The sequence below is a fragment of the Mesoplodon mirus genome (genome assembly GCF_964341445.2).
Source record: "Mesoplodon mirus genome assembly, chromosome: X".
Classification (NCBI taxonomy): domain Eukaryota; kingdom Metazoa; phylum Chordata; class Mammalia; order Artiodactyla; family Ziphiidae; genus Mesoplodon; species Mesoplodon mirus.
This window is the reverse complement of record NC_138981.1, coordinates 51045031-51060724: the sequence shown is the minus strand read 5'-3', so window position 1 is coordinate 51060724 and position 15694 is coordinate 51045031. Positions and strand designations below refer to the sequence as shown.

General features: G+C 40.8%; 1 protein-coding gene across 2 annotated transcripts; it reads right to left on the bottom strand.

The window, feature by feature from the left end:
- Positions 1-9699: 9699 nt before the first annotated feature.
- On the bottom strand, positions 9700-11630 carry LOC309796544 (spindlin-2B). 2 transcript variants are annotated; one of them, XM_082609780.1, is made up of 2 exons: positions 11315-11630; positions 9700-10722 (listed from the first exon to the last, which is right to left on the bottom strand). In XM_082609780.1, exon 2 carries the CDS (start codon positions 10718-10720, stop codon positions 9944-9946), a length of 777 nt encoding a protein of 258 aa, XP_082465906.1. In that variant the 5' UTR covers positions 10721-10722; positions 11315-11630; the 3' UTR covers positions 9700-9943. The 2 variants fall into 2 exon arrangements, with proteins under 2 accessions (XP_082465906.1, XP_082465905.1); XM_082609779.1 differs by having other exon boundaries at positions 11327-11630.
- Positions 11631-15694: the final 4064 nt, after the last annotated feature.

The window sequence follows — 15694 nt, the reverse complement described above, 5'->3', positions numbered from 1 at the left end:
TGCTACTGGTCTCCCGATCCCGCCCCTTTACCAAATCTGGAGCAGCTGGGCCTACAATCCTCCACCCTATTGCCCCCTCCTCTCTCCCCCCCTCCCTTTAAGGGCCCTTTGCCTCCTGTGCTCACCTCCACCTCCACCCTGTCAGTGCCCCTGCTCCATCTGCTTTCCACCTCCCAGGAATTTGTTTTTTTCTTTTCCCCATAAATAAATAAATTTATTTATTATTTATACATAAAAATGTCTTTCCTGTCATTTACAGGAATTTGTGGTAGGAAGGGAGAAATGTGCCTAGTCTGCCGTCTTGACCCAATCTCTGTGTAATCTTCCTTACTGACCATTACTGGACTTTACTTCTTAAGGATTTCCCCCCTTTTCTTTTTCTTTTACTTTTACTCTATTGCAAATGAATTCCTTCCACAATGTTAACACTGTGTAAATTTCAGAAAATTGATAGGAAGAAAACAATCAACTGCAATTCTAGCTCCCATTCTCTAGGGCTCCCAGAAAAATATTAATACTCGTTATTTGTCTTGCCATTTTTCTAGGCTCTTACAAAACTGGGATCATTTTGCATAGGCAAGTTAATGCCCTGATTTTTTCCATATAAAGTATGCATCTTGTAAGAATATTAAATATTTTGAAAAGTATTATTTCTCTTATTCGTTCATCAAATATTTATTGATTACCTACTGCATATATGGCCTTTGGTCCATAAAACTCAGTTTTACAGGGACCACAATTTAACTTTTCTGCCATTATTGAACATTGGGATTATGTTTCCACAATAACTGATAATTTGATGTATTTATCAGAAAAGATAACTTCAGGAAAGAAATAAGTTTATAAGAAACAATTAGGTAAACTGATGGTTTTATAATTCGTTGCAGAAGTATTCTTTAAGGAAGGCTAGAATGACTTTAAAAATTTGAGGAAAATTTTACACTGAATTTATTCTAATATCAACAAATCTATTAAAATGCAAAATGCAGCAAAATAATACAGAAGAAAAAGCAACTGAACAAACCAAAACCCAGTGAACAACCTGAATGTTTAATAGTTACGTATAGTATCTGAATCAGAAGATGGGTTAAATGTTAACAGATCAGCTAAGATTAAAACAATAAAATACTTACTATAAGGGAGAGAAGATCAATAAAAAATTTAGATTCAATGATCAAAGTATAAAAATGTTAATATCGAGTGTGAAAAAAGAATTTCATATCTAGAGCTGAGGCAAATAAAAATTCATACAATTTTTTATGGATAACAAATTACAGGTATGCTTTAGTTCGTGGCAGAGTTTATTTAGTTCTGGCTAACTTTTATTCCTAGGATTTTACCCTTGGAGTTGCAAGCAAAAGTGATGGAGTTTTACTGGGGCTCTGGACTCCAATTTCTGTATCCTTAGCTTCAACAAGAAGTCATAACCTCTCCTGTTCTAAGCCTTTCAGCAGTTCCCTCTAAAGTGGTTAAATTTCCTCAAGGGAAAAACATCCACCAAATTCACTGTCTCTTGGACCTGTTCTCCCCTATATCTTGGCTTGGTAATTATTTCCTATTTTCTTAGTTTTCAGATACCTTTGAGTTTATTGTTTTACTACTTCATCCAGCTTTGATTGTTTAATTAATGAGAAAGATTTTTGAACTGCTTAGTCTCCTATCACTAAAATCCAAAACTCTATATTTATTAAAAAAATATGTGTTCAACTATTTGTAATAGCTCCAAACTGGAAATTACTGAAATTTCCATCAACAGTGAACTGTATATGTTGTAGTATATTCATTCATACAATGGAATATCATACAGGATTGAGAATCAGCAAACTACAGCTACATGCAAAAACTTGAATGAATCTCACAAATATGTTGAAAAAAAGAAGACAACAAAAGGCCACACATTTTCTTTCCAATTTATTCAAATTTCAAAAATTGTAAATAGTCTATGGCCTTAACATTTTTAAAAGCAGTTATTCTTGCAAAGATATTTTCCAAATAGATAGTGGCAATTCACATTTCATTGGTAATTGATGAAAGAACACAATGGAGACATTTTTGAACATGTATAAGTGGCAAGAATGGTTCATATGGTTGATGGGCAGCAAAATGTACTGAATTGGAGCATCACTTGGTATTGCAGCCTAGCATTCAATCACACCTCTTCTGATAATAGTGTGCCCATTTTCCTCTTGGGAACAACCTAAGTCTGCCCTTTCAGAGAACTGAAATACTGCCAGAGTGATTGTTTTAAGACCAGGCACCCCACCTAGTCAGAGCCAATGAGGCACAATGATATTTTGCACAAACTCCTGGGTATGAAGTAAGTGATCTTGTCCACTGGACATGAGTTAAGCTGAAAGGATAAGAAGATCAAGCTGCTCTATTCACCTTATCATCATATGGAGACAGAGGACAAAGCAGCACAGAGAAGAGATCACAGCCAAGCTAAGCAAGAGAGGGAGACTGTTGTCCTAGTGACACATTCTGTACCTGTAGGTGGTCATGGCCACTGACTTCTCAATATTCATCCCACTCTAAAAGATTACTCTAAGCTAATTGTGATAATGTTATTCCCCCTGCAAGTGATTGGCTTAGCATTTGGCATATGATCTAATCTTGGCCAATTAAGCATGATGATATATGTTGGGGTACTTCTGAAAGAAACTTGTTCTTAAGGGAAACAGAAAATGATGTTTCCTTTTCTTCTTTAGGGTGATGCTATTTCTGTATATGACCCTTGGAATCTGTGTAACCAGCCTGAGGGCAAAACCAACACATTGAATATGGCAGAGGAAATGAGAATATTCTGAGCCCTTTGATCATTTCATTTAGCTGCTGATCATACCATTCCTGGAGTCCTAGTTCTGACTCCAACTTATGAGATAAGAAACTTCTTTATAGGTACAGCAGTTTGAGTCTGGGTTTTCTAATACTTGAAATGGAAGGTATCTGAAAAGGCAAAGAGTCTGTTTAATAAATGTATGTGCATCTGTGCTTTATACATAAAAATACACACATACATAAAAAATAGCAAGCCTTATGTAGGGTTAAGAATAAATGAAATTTGAAGATAGAAGTTAAATTTAAAATTCACAAACTATTAACATGTAACTTAATTGTATTTGTTGAGTGACTTTTAATAGAATTTATTTACTTATATAAATTATAATGTATAAAATCTACAAATTGCAAATTAGCAATTTATATACATATCAGTGTAATCAAAATTTTTTAAATAATTCAAAACCTATTTTTCTAGCCAAAGCAAAACAATTGAAAATTTTAATTTCTTAAAGTTATTTTCAGTGAATTCAACTTTTAACTTTTGCTTGATATGAGAAAATAAGTTTTAACTAGCTGCTAAATATTCATTCATATATCACTGACATTTTTTCTTTTCATCATTTTTTTTCTTTCCATCATTTGACATAATAAATGATGTGCTAAATAACTTTTGTAGAATTAAATAAATACTATTTTAATTTAATTCTCAAAGCCCAAGTCATATACAAGGACATAGAGGACAAAATATAAAGGCCTTCAATGGCAGCCAATAGGCACACATAGGTCACTTCTCAAGATATGACTTCAGGAATGAGCAATGAATTGAAAGTCCTCCAATCACGGCCATTATTTTTGCTAGGATTTTGTAACACTGATCTTGCATATATTTTGTATATTTCTATGTACTCAATGTCAATGTTGCTCATGCTATGTCTAAGAAAACCCAGTGAGAGTAATTAAATTCTAAGGAATAAGATTTTGAGCTTTGGAAGACCACTAACCATTCTAATAGCTAAGATTTTTTTCACCTCCCATATCAAGGATCAATTTTCTCCCCTTTGGGGGCAATGTCTTCCTGGTTGAGAATGCATGATCTAGGGCTTGCAGGGTAAAGCAAGAAGATCGGGTTGTATCTCAACTGCAATAGGAAGCCTTTGGAGAGTTTTAAGCAAGAAGGTGATATAACCTCATTTATATTTTTAAAAGATCACTCCAGGTATTATGTGGAGATTTGAAAGGAAAGCAAGGAAATCTTCATTCCCAACACCCAATTTAATCAACTTAAGGCCTTATCTTCTATTCTAAATCCTTTAGTTACAGAGATAACACATTTCTCTCCCCAGCTGCCAAAGCATCAGGTCATATGCTTACTGCTTTTGTTTACAGTTATTTCTTCATCGTTGGTCCCTGGGGATTTTTCTCACACCCTTTAAAGTTCAGCTATATATTTAAAAGGAGACCTGTCATATTTTTTTAAATAAATTTATTTATTTTATTTATTTATTTTTGACTGTGTTGGGTCTTCGTTGCTGCGCACCGGCGTTCTCTAGTTGCGGTGAGCAGGGGTTACTCTTCGTTGCAGTGCTCAGGCTTCTCATTGCGGTGGCTTCTCTTGTTGCAGAGCATGGGCTCTAGGCACACGGGCTTCAGTAGTTGTGGCTCGAGGGCTCTAGAGCACAGGCTCAGTAGTTGTGGTGCACGGGATTAGTTGCTCCGCGGCATGTGAGACCTTCCCGGATCAGGGCTCGAACCCGTGTCCTGTGCATTGGCAGGCGGATTCTTAAACACTGCGCCACCAGGGAAGCCCGATCTGTCATATTTTATCCAACATTTTAAAGTGATTTAGCAAAAGAGTTTTCCTTTACCTACATTTTACTCTTTTTGTTAAGCCAGTGAGTTTATTAGCCACTCTTTTGGTCAACTAGTGGTGTATTTCTCTTCCTTCATGATGGATACAAGAAGATTATAGGGGAGTCAGAGGAGTCATGCCCACACTTCGTGAGGGCCCTCCTTCAATATCTACTGTTTTTTCTTTAATGAGTGAACTAGGCAGTTCACGGCTTATTTCAGAATCCTCTCAAATTGATTTGAGGGGATATGGGGATATAAGTATACGTATAGCTGATTCACTTTTGTGATACAGCAGAAACTAACACACCATTGTAAAGCAATTATATTCCAATAAAGATGTCGGAAAAAAATGACATTAAAGCCACACTGAAAATATTAATCATTTAAACTATAACCCATTGCAAATTGTGCCCAGGTATGTTGTACAACATATTAACTGCACAATGTAAGAAACAGTGGGTGAAATGGGTGAAAGGGGTCAAAAGGTACAAACTTCCAGCTATAAAATAAATGTCATATAGACATAATGTACAGCAAGGTGACTATAATTAATAATACTGTGTTGCATATTGAAAGCTGCTAAGAGAGTAGAGCTTAAAAATTCTCATCACACAAAAAAAATAGTAACTATGAATGGTGATGGATATTAACTAGACTACTGTAATCATTTTGTAATATATACAAAATCAAATCATTATATTGCACACTTGAAACTAAATAATGTTATATGCCAATTATATGCTTCAATAAAATGAAATATTTTTTGAAAATAAAATAAAAAATATTTTTAAAAAAGAGATTTCATTTTGTTTCTTCTACCAAGTACTATGTATAGTGGTTGTCAACTAAGACCCTCATTCCCCTGGCTTCATATCTCCCAGTGACTTCTTTAATTGGTGAGATTAAGAGGTTGTACATGTCAGAAAACTTTTGAGTTATTTTTTGTATTTATCTCTTTTAGGCACAATCTAATTTATTTAAAACATAAAGAAAACTTTGTGGGCCAGTGGCACCTGTAGTTATATCCAGCTTTGCCTGTGATGAGGTGAAGTATGAGGAAGTACTTGTGTCCTGAGAGCTAAGTATGTCCTCCAAGCCATCTTTTATCAATTATAAAGGAGATGTCTTGACCTCCATTTGTGTCATTATTTTGCCTGTCTCTCAAATGGTTACAAACTTGCACGTAGAAAAAAGGGCTTTAATTATTGGTCCTTTGGAACCTCAACCAAAACATTATGATGAGCTGTGGCACAATTTCATTCTGGAAGGGAAGGAAAAAACATTATAGGTATGCCATGACCTGGCTTAACTTCTTCAAGATAAATACAGGGCCTGGGTCATTAGGGGATGTACTGTCATCTCTAAGACATGAAAGGAAACATTTGCCATTCCAGAGCGTAAATTTGTAGTTGTCTCCTAGGGGAAAGGGTTGGGAGAATCTGAAAATATTCCTTTAAATGTAATGCATGCCCAAACCAAGACTGATTGTGTGATCCCATAACTGATAATTAATCACTAATATCATACCTACCTCCATTTTAACTCAGAAAGGACAATATCATTTGGGCTTGGGGAAAGGGGATGGAATGTGATGTAGGCAATGCACTTAAAACAATTCTCCATTAGTATATGCATCTATACAAATAAGAAAGTTTAAGACCTGTCCAAAACCAGCCTCCTTTTAAATAGCTAATTATGTTAAATTCTGTACTAACTGATTTAAACCCATGATGAACTCTGTTTGGGGTACCAGCTGCTGTTATCATGATAGCAACTTTTAGTTCTTACCTGTTTTTAATAGAAGGATAAGGGAACATTCCAAGGAGGTGAAACAACAGTAGGAGTGTATACAAGTTTTCTTGGTCAGTTTCTCAACCTCACTTCATCAGAATTATACACTCAGTCTAAGGAAGGAAGAGCCCAAATGCTTCATCTCTTTTTTCATTTGGGAAACTGTGTGTCTCAAGGATATTAGCAAGCTTAGCATTGTCACTGACACCTCTCTTCCACCAAATATCTTGTCTAAGGACAAAGCAGGCAAGATACACTGCAAAATATAGACAGAATTAGGCCAATTTCACATTGCACTCACTGTTGCCAGACTGGTTAAAACCACCATATCTGTTACCTGGATTATTGGAATAGTCCCGAATTGATCTCCTGTTTTCCATCTTTGTAACCCATTACAGAGTATACTCCAGAGTCTCCAGTGATCCTGTTAAAATATGAGACAAATCATGTTGTGCTCCTGCTGAAAATACTCGAATGGCTCCCCATCACACACAGTGTAAAAGTCAAATTCCATTCTAGGCCCTCCGAGGCTCCAAGCTATCTGCTTCTCCCAGATCCCCATTACCCCACTGAACTCACTTCCTGATATTCTCTACCTTGCTCACTCAGCTCCAGCCATGCTGGTATCCTCAGTGCTCCTTGAACATGACAGGCCTACTCTTGTCTTGGGACCTCAGCACTTGCTGTCCCGCTAGCTGGAATGCTCCTTCCCCAGACAGCCACAGGGCCAGTTCTCTCACTGCCTTCAGGTCTTTACTCAAAAACCAGGCTCTCAGTGAGGCCCTCTCTTCAGCCTCCTCCCTGGAATTTCAGTCCCGCTGTTCTTTGCTTTATTTTTTCCTTCTTAACACTTATCATTTTGAAAATACTTTATATTTTACTTATTGTATCTTGGTTACTGTCTGTCTCCCATACTAATATGAAACTTCCATGAAAGTTTTCTTTGTTTATAACCATATCATAAGGACCTGTGTGTAGAAGACTGCCTGGCAGAGAGACCACCTGAAGTAAGTATTGGTGAGATGAAGATAGAGCAAATAAATTAAAAAGCAAATGGGGTTAAAGTAAGCCAAATGGGGGCTAGGCAGTTTTCCCTGGGTCAAGCCCCAAAACTACCAACGCAAGTGCCTCCAGGAGACAACTGGTCATCTTATTAGAGCGAAGCAGGCCAACTGGGGGTGTGGCCCCATTGAGAGAGCATTCTGAGTCTAAAATGGCTGAGCCCTTCCTCAGAGCCAGCTGTTTGTATCCTTGTTGGAATGTGGGCCCTAATCCTTGGTCTATTGTTTTTGTTTTTATTTTTTCAGGTAAGCTAGAAATGTGAATTTTTGAAATGTGAAAACCCCCAAATGTCTAAGTAGCTAATTTTAAAATGGAGAATGATAAAAACATGACGATCAAGCAAAATATGACAGCGGGCTGAAATTGGCCATTGAGTGGCCTGCAGGTGTTTGCTGGACTGAATTATGTGATGTATGAAAGAAAACTTATCCCTGTTCTGGTGAGGCGGGTGTAATTCTTGAGGCAAACAGCTTCAGGCCGTGTTGGGTGGAGAGAATGAACTGGAATTACCAACGTCTTTCAACTCCTGGAAACTCCCTGCCTCCCCCTCTCCCTGCTATGCCTGGAGTTAAGGAAGCCTGGGCAGTGGGGAGTCACCAGGACTGTTTCTTTGAGGGTTGGGGCATATTTCAGTGAAGTGTGGAGTGGGAAAACAAGAGAGAGGGTTTTGAAGGAAACTTCCACAGCTGGACCGGGGAAAAGAAAGAAGGAGAGAAGGACAAAGACCCATGTGTTGGGACATTGTATCTCTGAGGGAATTTATTGGGGGTTACCACACCCTCTCCCCACCAACCACCTATGTGGCACCATACAGTCCAAGGACTTAGTTATACAAAGTCACAACTCTCCGCCCAACCCAACTGCGCATGCCATCTATCTCACCTGGAAATAGAGCTGCACAAATTTCCATCATAGCTCCCCGTGTGCATGAAGTGGGCAAGACTGGTCAGGAGGTACCTGTGAAAGGTCAGTAGCCACTGGTTTTGTTGGGATATAGCCAGAACGGGGCTTCTGGAGGCAGCAGACCTCCATCTGGTGAAGCACTGGGTGGAGCCACCTGTGGTTTCAGGCAACTGCTGAAAGAAGCATGGACAGTCAAGTATTCCCCATGCCTGGGAGAGAAACATTAAGCTCAGTCCTCTGATGCCCCTCCTCTGTAAGGAGGCCAGGTATAGTCCAGGAGGAGGAAGAACAGTGAGGGGAGTGCTGTACCTGGGCTTAGCAAGTTTCCATTTTTCTGGATAAAATGCTTTCCAAATACAAGGTGGCACATCTCTTAAGTTCTGAGCACCCCACTGACCTGTTCCCCACAAGAATCGTTTATTCAGTGTAGGGAAAGGGAACCAAGACCTTCAGGTCTGAGATTTACGGCTCTTGGGTCCTCTGGAAAATACGAGGAAGCTGCCCACAGGCCCCTGCTTATGGAGTGCCATGTTAGTGTGTTTAGGCTGAGGGTTGGGATTCTGCTCAGCAGGTGTGGCATGAACTCCCTGATATTATAAAAGCCTTTTAGGTATAAACTTGGCTCCTGCTTAACTCTTGAGACATTCCTGTCAAAATGTCCTTCTAGGGAAGCTCCAATCCATCTGGTTTCTTTGACGTTTGCCACCTCCTTTGGGCACAGAGCTAGGGAGGACAATTTGGATACTGCCAGAAGTCCTCTTTTTCCTTGGGTCTTCCCATCTCTCATGGACCCCACTCCCCATATCTTGTTATCTGTATTCTCACTCCCTCTGTCAGTCTTTCATCTTAGAATTCCTCCTTCCTCGATGTCCCTCCCCTTCTGGCCCCTCACTCATGCATAGACCTCCATTTGAGTATCCTTTTAGCCTCTCCCCAGATCTCTGCCAACTTCATCTTTCTCTCCTTTGCTCTGGATCTCTTCTAAACGTCTTTGTGTCCCTCTCTACTCAATTTATTCTGTCTGTTTTCCTCTAAGCCTCAAGATCTCACTCTCCCTCTGTTATTCTTCACCCCCTCCCAGTTAGGTGCCTCCCCCTCTTAGGTCATCCCTCCCGCTAGGGAGCCTCTCCATTTCTGACCCCTCCCCACCTCCTCCTAAGCAGCCACCTCCCCTTCTCCCTTCCCCCACAGCCCATCTCTAGTTCCTTCTCCTCCCCCTTCCCTAGACCAGACCAGCTAAGTCCTATTCCATTTTTAGATGACTGATTATGATACTAGCTGAACTTTATTCACAGCCTGAATTTACAGCTGTTCCTTCCTTTCATGCCCCATCCACCAAACACACCCAATCGTTTCAACATGACAAATTCCTTACACACAGCGTGTCATGGCCACATAAATTTGTATTTTTCAGGACAAAACAACAGTTATGCTGGCAAAGATGTCGGATTAACAGGGACCCTAAAGCTTTCAATACACTGAAAAGTAACATTATTTTGCATGTCTACAAAGTACACATTTGTTTTCACAAATGTGGCAAAGTGTACCCTAACAGTTAGGACTTTTTCACCAAATCATAGACATAGATATGGAAATCATCATCAAACTTGATGAAATACACAGAGGGTTTGGCTTCCACTTGGTGAATGACCATGCCGATCCGTTTGGAGCCATCTTCTTTGGTATATTCCACATGTTTACCTATCAGGCCATCTACAACTCCTCCTGGCTCCCTCTCTGCTGGAGGAGACTCACTGGACTCTGGCATGATACGGAGGTCTCCTTCTCTATAATCATCTAGAAGCTGGTACATGTACAAGACAGGATCTTTCTCATAGGTAATATAAAACCAGGCTTTCATGATAGGTGCTTGGGCCAAGACCATTCCTCTCCATTCATCCTTAGAACCATGCTCACCCTCAAACATATGTTCCACAGCTTTACCAATTATGGTATTTGCAAGGTTTGCATCACTGACTTGAGATGATGCCACCCTGTCGGAAAGAATTTTAAGAGACAAAACTCTTTCATCTCTGTGAAGTTCCAGTCCATAGACACAGTCAATTCCATCATATTTCACCAGATAAAGAGAAGGATTTATAGGCACCTGATCCAGAACGGTTCCTTTCCACTGGGTGATGGGCTCATCGCCTTCCTTCCATCCGTGTGAAATCCTGCAGCCCACGATGTTCCTGCGGGGCTGGGACGAAGGTCTGCCTCTCTGCTTCTTTTGGGAGGCTTTTTTCTTCGTCATGTTTGCAGACCCAGTGGCCCGTCCTGAAACTGCCCTGGTTTGTTGCCCTTCGGCCTCCTGCGAGTTGGGGGTTTTCATGTCTGCAGGAGGAGGAGAGAAGATAAGAGAGGAACATTCAATATGCCATAAGGTGAAGTTCTCCCGACAGCGTCGTCTCCATGTACCCTGCGCCAGCGCCTAAAATTTCCCCATGAGCCTGGCAGCAATGCTGGAAATCCTGGCTGTGTGCCTGAAAGTGCTCTCCCTCCTAGGTTCCTTGAGGTTGCGGGAGAAGGCGGCAGCGGCAGTGGTGCTGCCTGGGGTTCGGAACTCTGCAGGAGGGGGCGGGCTACCTCCTTGTTCAGAGACCCCAGCCTCTGTCACCCGTCACTGGCGCCCACTCTCAATCCCCTGCAAAACCCCTATCCCTCCACCACCCTGACCCGCATGCACTGTCCTCCTGCTCTGAACACCCCAGTCTGCTACCCACACGCCCCCGTCCACCCCCACTCTCTTTCTTGGCCCCCAGCGCCCTCGCCTCCCCGTGCTCACCTTCAATGTCTTGCCTGATTCCGTACGCTATTCCCCTTTCCTACTGCCCATTGCACTCCCCCTTCCCACCCCGGCGCCCGCCTCCACCCCTTATCTCCTGCAGGAGTCCATCCCATCCCCCTTCTCCATCCCAGCGCCCACCAATGGCCTTGCCTTGCCTGGCGTCCACCGCCCCTGATCTCGGGCTTCACGTGTGCAAATCGGACACCTCGCAGCTTCCTTTGCGGTGAGCCTGCGTCCAAGAAGGATCCGCAGGCGAGGAGCCCGGTGTTTGCAAGAGCTGGAAGGGGTGGATCCTTAGGCGAGGAGCGTGTTTAGGAGGGCGGGGGCGGGGTGGTCGGCGAGGAGGATGGCGGCGGTGTCTTCAGCACTCTGCTCTCGGGCCCTCCGCCTCCCCCTTGGTGGTGGCAGCCCCTCTGCCACATGGGGCTCCCACCAGCCGCTACTGGTGCAGTAGTCTCCTCCCTCTTTCTGCATAGGACTAGGCTCTTAGTTTCCTGTTAGTGAAGAAGCTTCCCCTTCCTCCTTATTCCTATGCTGCCAGCTTCCATTGCCCTGGAGCCACTCCTAGGCTGCTCCTCTCTTTTCCAAAATTTAGATCTCTGGAAACTCTAGGTGGTCTTTTCCTCAGCTGGTACTTTCCACCTCCACCCTCTCTGGCTCTCTAGCTCCACCCCTCAGCTGCCCTGCTTGGGCGCCTCTTAATTTTTCACAGGTTCTTCACATTTTTTGCACACACAAGTTCACACAAAACATATATGGATACAGAAATCCTTTATATTCATACACATATATATTTATGTGCATACATATTTTCTGTATATTTCTGATATTCACATTCACTGATATATAATCCTAAATACACACCTCTTCCAAATCACATAACACACAGGCATCTTTTTTGGTATACAACTACATAGAAATACATCTAATAAGAATTTCTCCAACGCATGTGTAGGCTCTTTTAGATTTGGAGACTTAGTTTGGAGAAATAGTGACTTATTTTAAGTTTAAAGAGTTATTTTTTTGTGTGACTCCAATTTGTAACAAATGTTATCTAGTTTTGAATAAAGTGACATTTATTTTGTATCTTGTTTGTATCCTTTTTGTTACTTATACTTTTTTCCACCATAACGCATAATTCTTTAACATACCACTATTATAGTGTTATATCAGCAGGAAAGCAATCTCAAACTGATTTAAAATAACAGTAATTTATTGAGTACTTATTTGAATAATCTGATAGGTGTCATATTGGGCTTAATCTAAGTGCTCAGTGTTATGGGTTGAGTCATTTCCCCTGCAAATTCGTATGTAGAAGTCTTAGCCCCAATACCTCAGGATGTGAATGTATTTGGGCGTAGTGTCTTTAAAGTGGTATTTATAGTGAAATGGGGTTGCATGGGTAGGCTTTAATGTAATATAACTTGTGTCCTTACAAGAAGAGGTGATCATAATGCAGACATACCTGGAAGAACAACCATGTGAATATAGAGAAGATGGCTATCTGGAATGCCAAGGAAAGTGGCCTCAGAATAGAATCAACCCTGCTGACACCTTGATCTTGGACTCATAGCCTGCAGAACTGGGAGAAAATAAATTTGTTTTGTTTAAGCCACTGAATGTGTGGTACTTTTTTATGACGGCCCTAATAAATGAATGTATTCAGTGCTGTCACCAAAAACCTACTTTTGTTCCATCTTCTTTTCTCTCTGTGTTGTCAGTTTCATTCTGAAGCTTATGTTACAATATGGCTGTCAGCAACTTTGGGAGTTATATGCTGCTCCCTTATTCATATCAAGTGACAAAGAAAACCTTTTTAGAGCAACTTTTAATCAAAATTTTACTTTACTTTGGTTGGGAGCTTCATAGGTCATTTGCCTGTCCTTGTACTATTGCCAAAGACAATGCTGTGTCCACTTATTTTAGTTTCACTTTGTATACTTTTTTCAGAAACAATCACATTAACAAAGTGAATCTGTTTGAATAATGGTTCATGCTAATCAAGTGCCACTCCCGAAGTTGGGGTTGGGGTCAATCCCACGAAAATTGCATAGGTCCTATACAATGAAGGAGGATTGAAATGGATACTGGAGTAATCAAAAATGTCCCCAGCAATTCCACATTGTTACTTTGAAAGACAATCTAAAAGTTTTTATTCTTCTAAAATTTGTGTTTCTCTGATACTACTCTTAGATCTATGCAACTGCCAAGTAATTGCAGATTTGTTCATATTTCTTTGATGAGGTAGTAGTAATTTATCCCCTTTCAAAAATTGTATTCCTAAATTTTTCAACTTGTTGGTATATTTACATCATCCCCTGTTGTTGAGTTTCATTTATGAAAATCTTTCACAGAGAATCAAACCAGCCTCTTTTACAGTTATCCTTTCATATTCATGGTTTTAAATTATTTGACCCCATAAGGATAACCAGTGGGGTAAGAATAGTATGCTAAATGTTCTAAGGCATCAAAGTTCACTCTGTACTTAGAAACCAACACAAATATCCTCTCCTGAAAACACAGCTTTCTGACCTCCTTTTGTTGTGGGTCACTGTCTTCAAGGGAATCTGGAATAACTAACAAGTCCTAACCGACCTACCTTCTTGGGAATTAAAGTTGATGCAGGAAGAATTTGATAATAGTCCCACTGAGTTGTACAGGAAGGACTTTGGTGTTGTCCTAGAAAATATTTCTCCAGTGCCACTACAGCTAAGAACTATGTAGTGTGCAGGAATGGTCCCTTAGATACCACTGAGGTATTACATTTCCCAACTGTTTTCACATATCCCACCTTGTGCTTTATCCAAACTACAAAGATTTTAAGGCCAAATATATTTCTTATATGCTATCTTCTCTTTCGTCTTGGCCTTATTTATTCATTTCTTAAACTGACTCCCACATCTTGCCAGTTGCCTTTGAGATCCCATTGACCACAACTTTCAGGTTTCTTGTCCTCCTTTAAAACAGTTATTACACCTCAGATTCACCCAGAAAATCTCAAAACTGACTGCACTTTCTTCATTTTCCATGTATTAACTTGACCATACATCTATTAACAAATTCCAGTTAAATTCCTTGAGCTGAACATGTATAATGGCATTGCATGGAGCTGCGGTACAAACTCAATCTCGAAGAAAGCAAGGACCATTCCACATCTAAGGTTTTTGGTCACTGGCCTAGCACACTACTGTTTTTCTTTTTTTTTTTTGTGGTACGCGGGCCTCTCACTGTTGTGGCCTCTCCCGTTGAGGAGCACAGGCTCCGGACGTGCAGGCTTAGCGGCCATGGCTCACGGACCCAGCCGCTCTGCGGCATGTGGGATCTTCCCGGACCGGGGCACGAACCCGTGTCCCCTGCATCGGCAGGCGGACTCTCAACCACTGTGCCACCAGGGAAGCCCAGCACTCTCATTTTAAAACACAAGATTTTAGGCAGCACACTTACAGTGATCTTTAAGAAAGGGGGAAAGTTATTGATGCCCCCAACTTCCATTTCCTGGTCATATCATATTGAGTTCCTCACTTTCCTTGGTTTGTTGCACTGGAGAATAATGGCAACTTCTCACTATGACTGACACCCAGTAGAGTTGTCCATCTAAAGACTGACTTGAGCTGGGATTACTGGCCTGGCTGTGATAATTGAGCAGTCCATTCAGAAGCCCCATTGATATAGCCACTTTATGTGAGTTTGTGGACTTTCTCACCAGGGTTCAGTTTCTTACAAAGCTACTTCTCATGTTGAAGCTATGACAGGAAAGTACTATCCAAGACAGTATCAACATTCTTTTTATTTATACATGTGGCAGACACTACATAGACTTCTAATACTCCAGCTTTTTGTTGGGGTGAATGACTAGAAGTCACAGAGCCATGAAGAGGGGCACATTCTAGAGCTATTATTTACATATACCTCTAGTTTAAGCTATGAAGAAAAGGTTGAGTGTTTTTGATGATAATTCTTTAACTCTGATGCATGAAAAAAAAGGGCTGATTGACTCCATTATTCTAGATGTATATATATATTACCTCTTCTTAGATCCTAACTCACATTGACCCATCCCACTGTGGCTTGGGAAATGGGTTGTGCTGTGGACTGAATTGTGTCCCCCCCCCAAATTTATACATTGAGGCCCTAACCCTTGATGTGATGATATTTGGAAATGGGGCCTCTAGGAGATGATATGGGTTAGATAAAGTTACGTGGGTGGGGCCTTCATGATAGGATTAGCAAACTTATAAGAAGAGGAAGAGACACTAATGCTCTGTGTATACCATGTAAGGACACAGCAAGAAGGTGGTCTTCTGCAAGCACCTTGATCTTGGATTTCCAGTCTCTAAAATTGTGAGAAGTAAATTTTTGTTGTTTAAGCCACCCAGTCTATGGTATTTTGTTATGGCAGCCCAAGCAGACTAATACATGTTGTGACCTTGGCAATGAGCTTTGAGCAATTTTCCCTCCAGTTCAACACCTACCTCTTTCCTACGCATGTACATCTGCCCTGGATTTTACTCTCTTTCA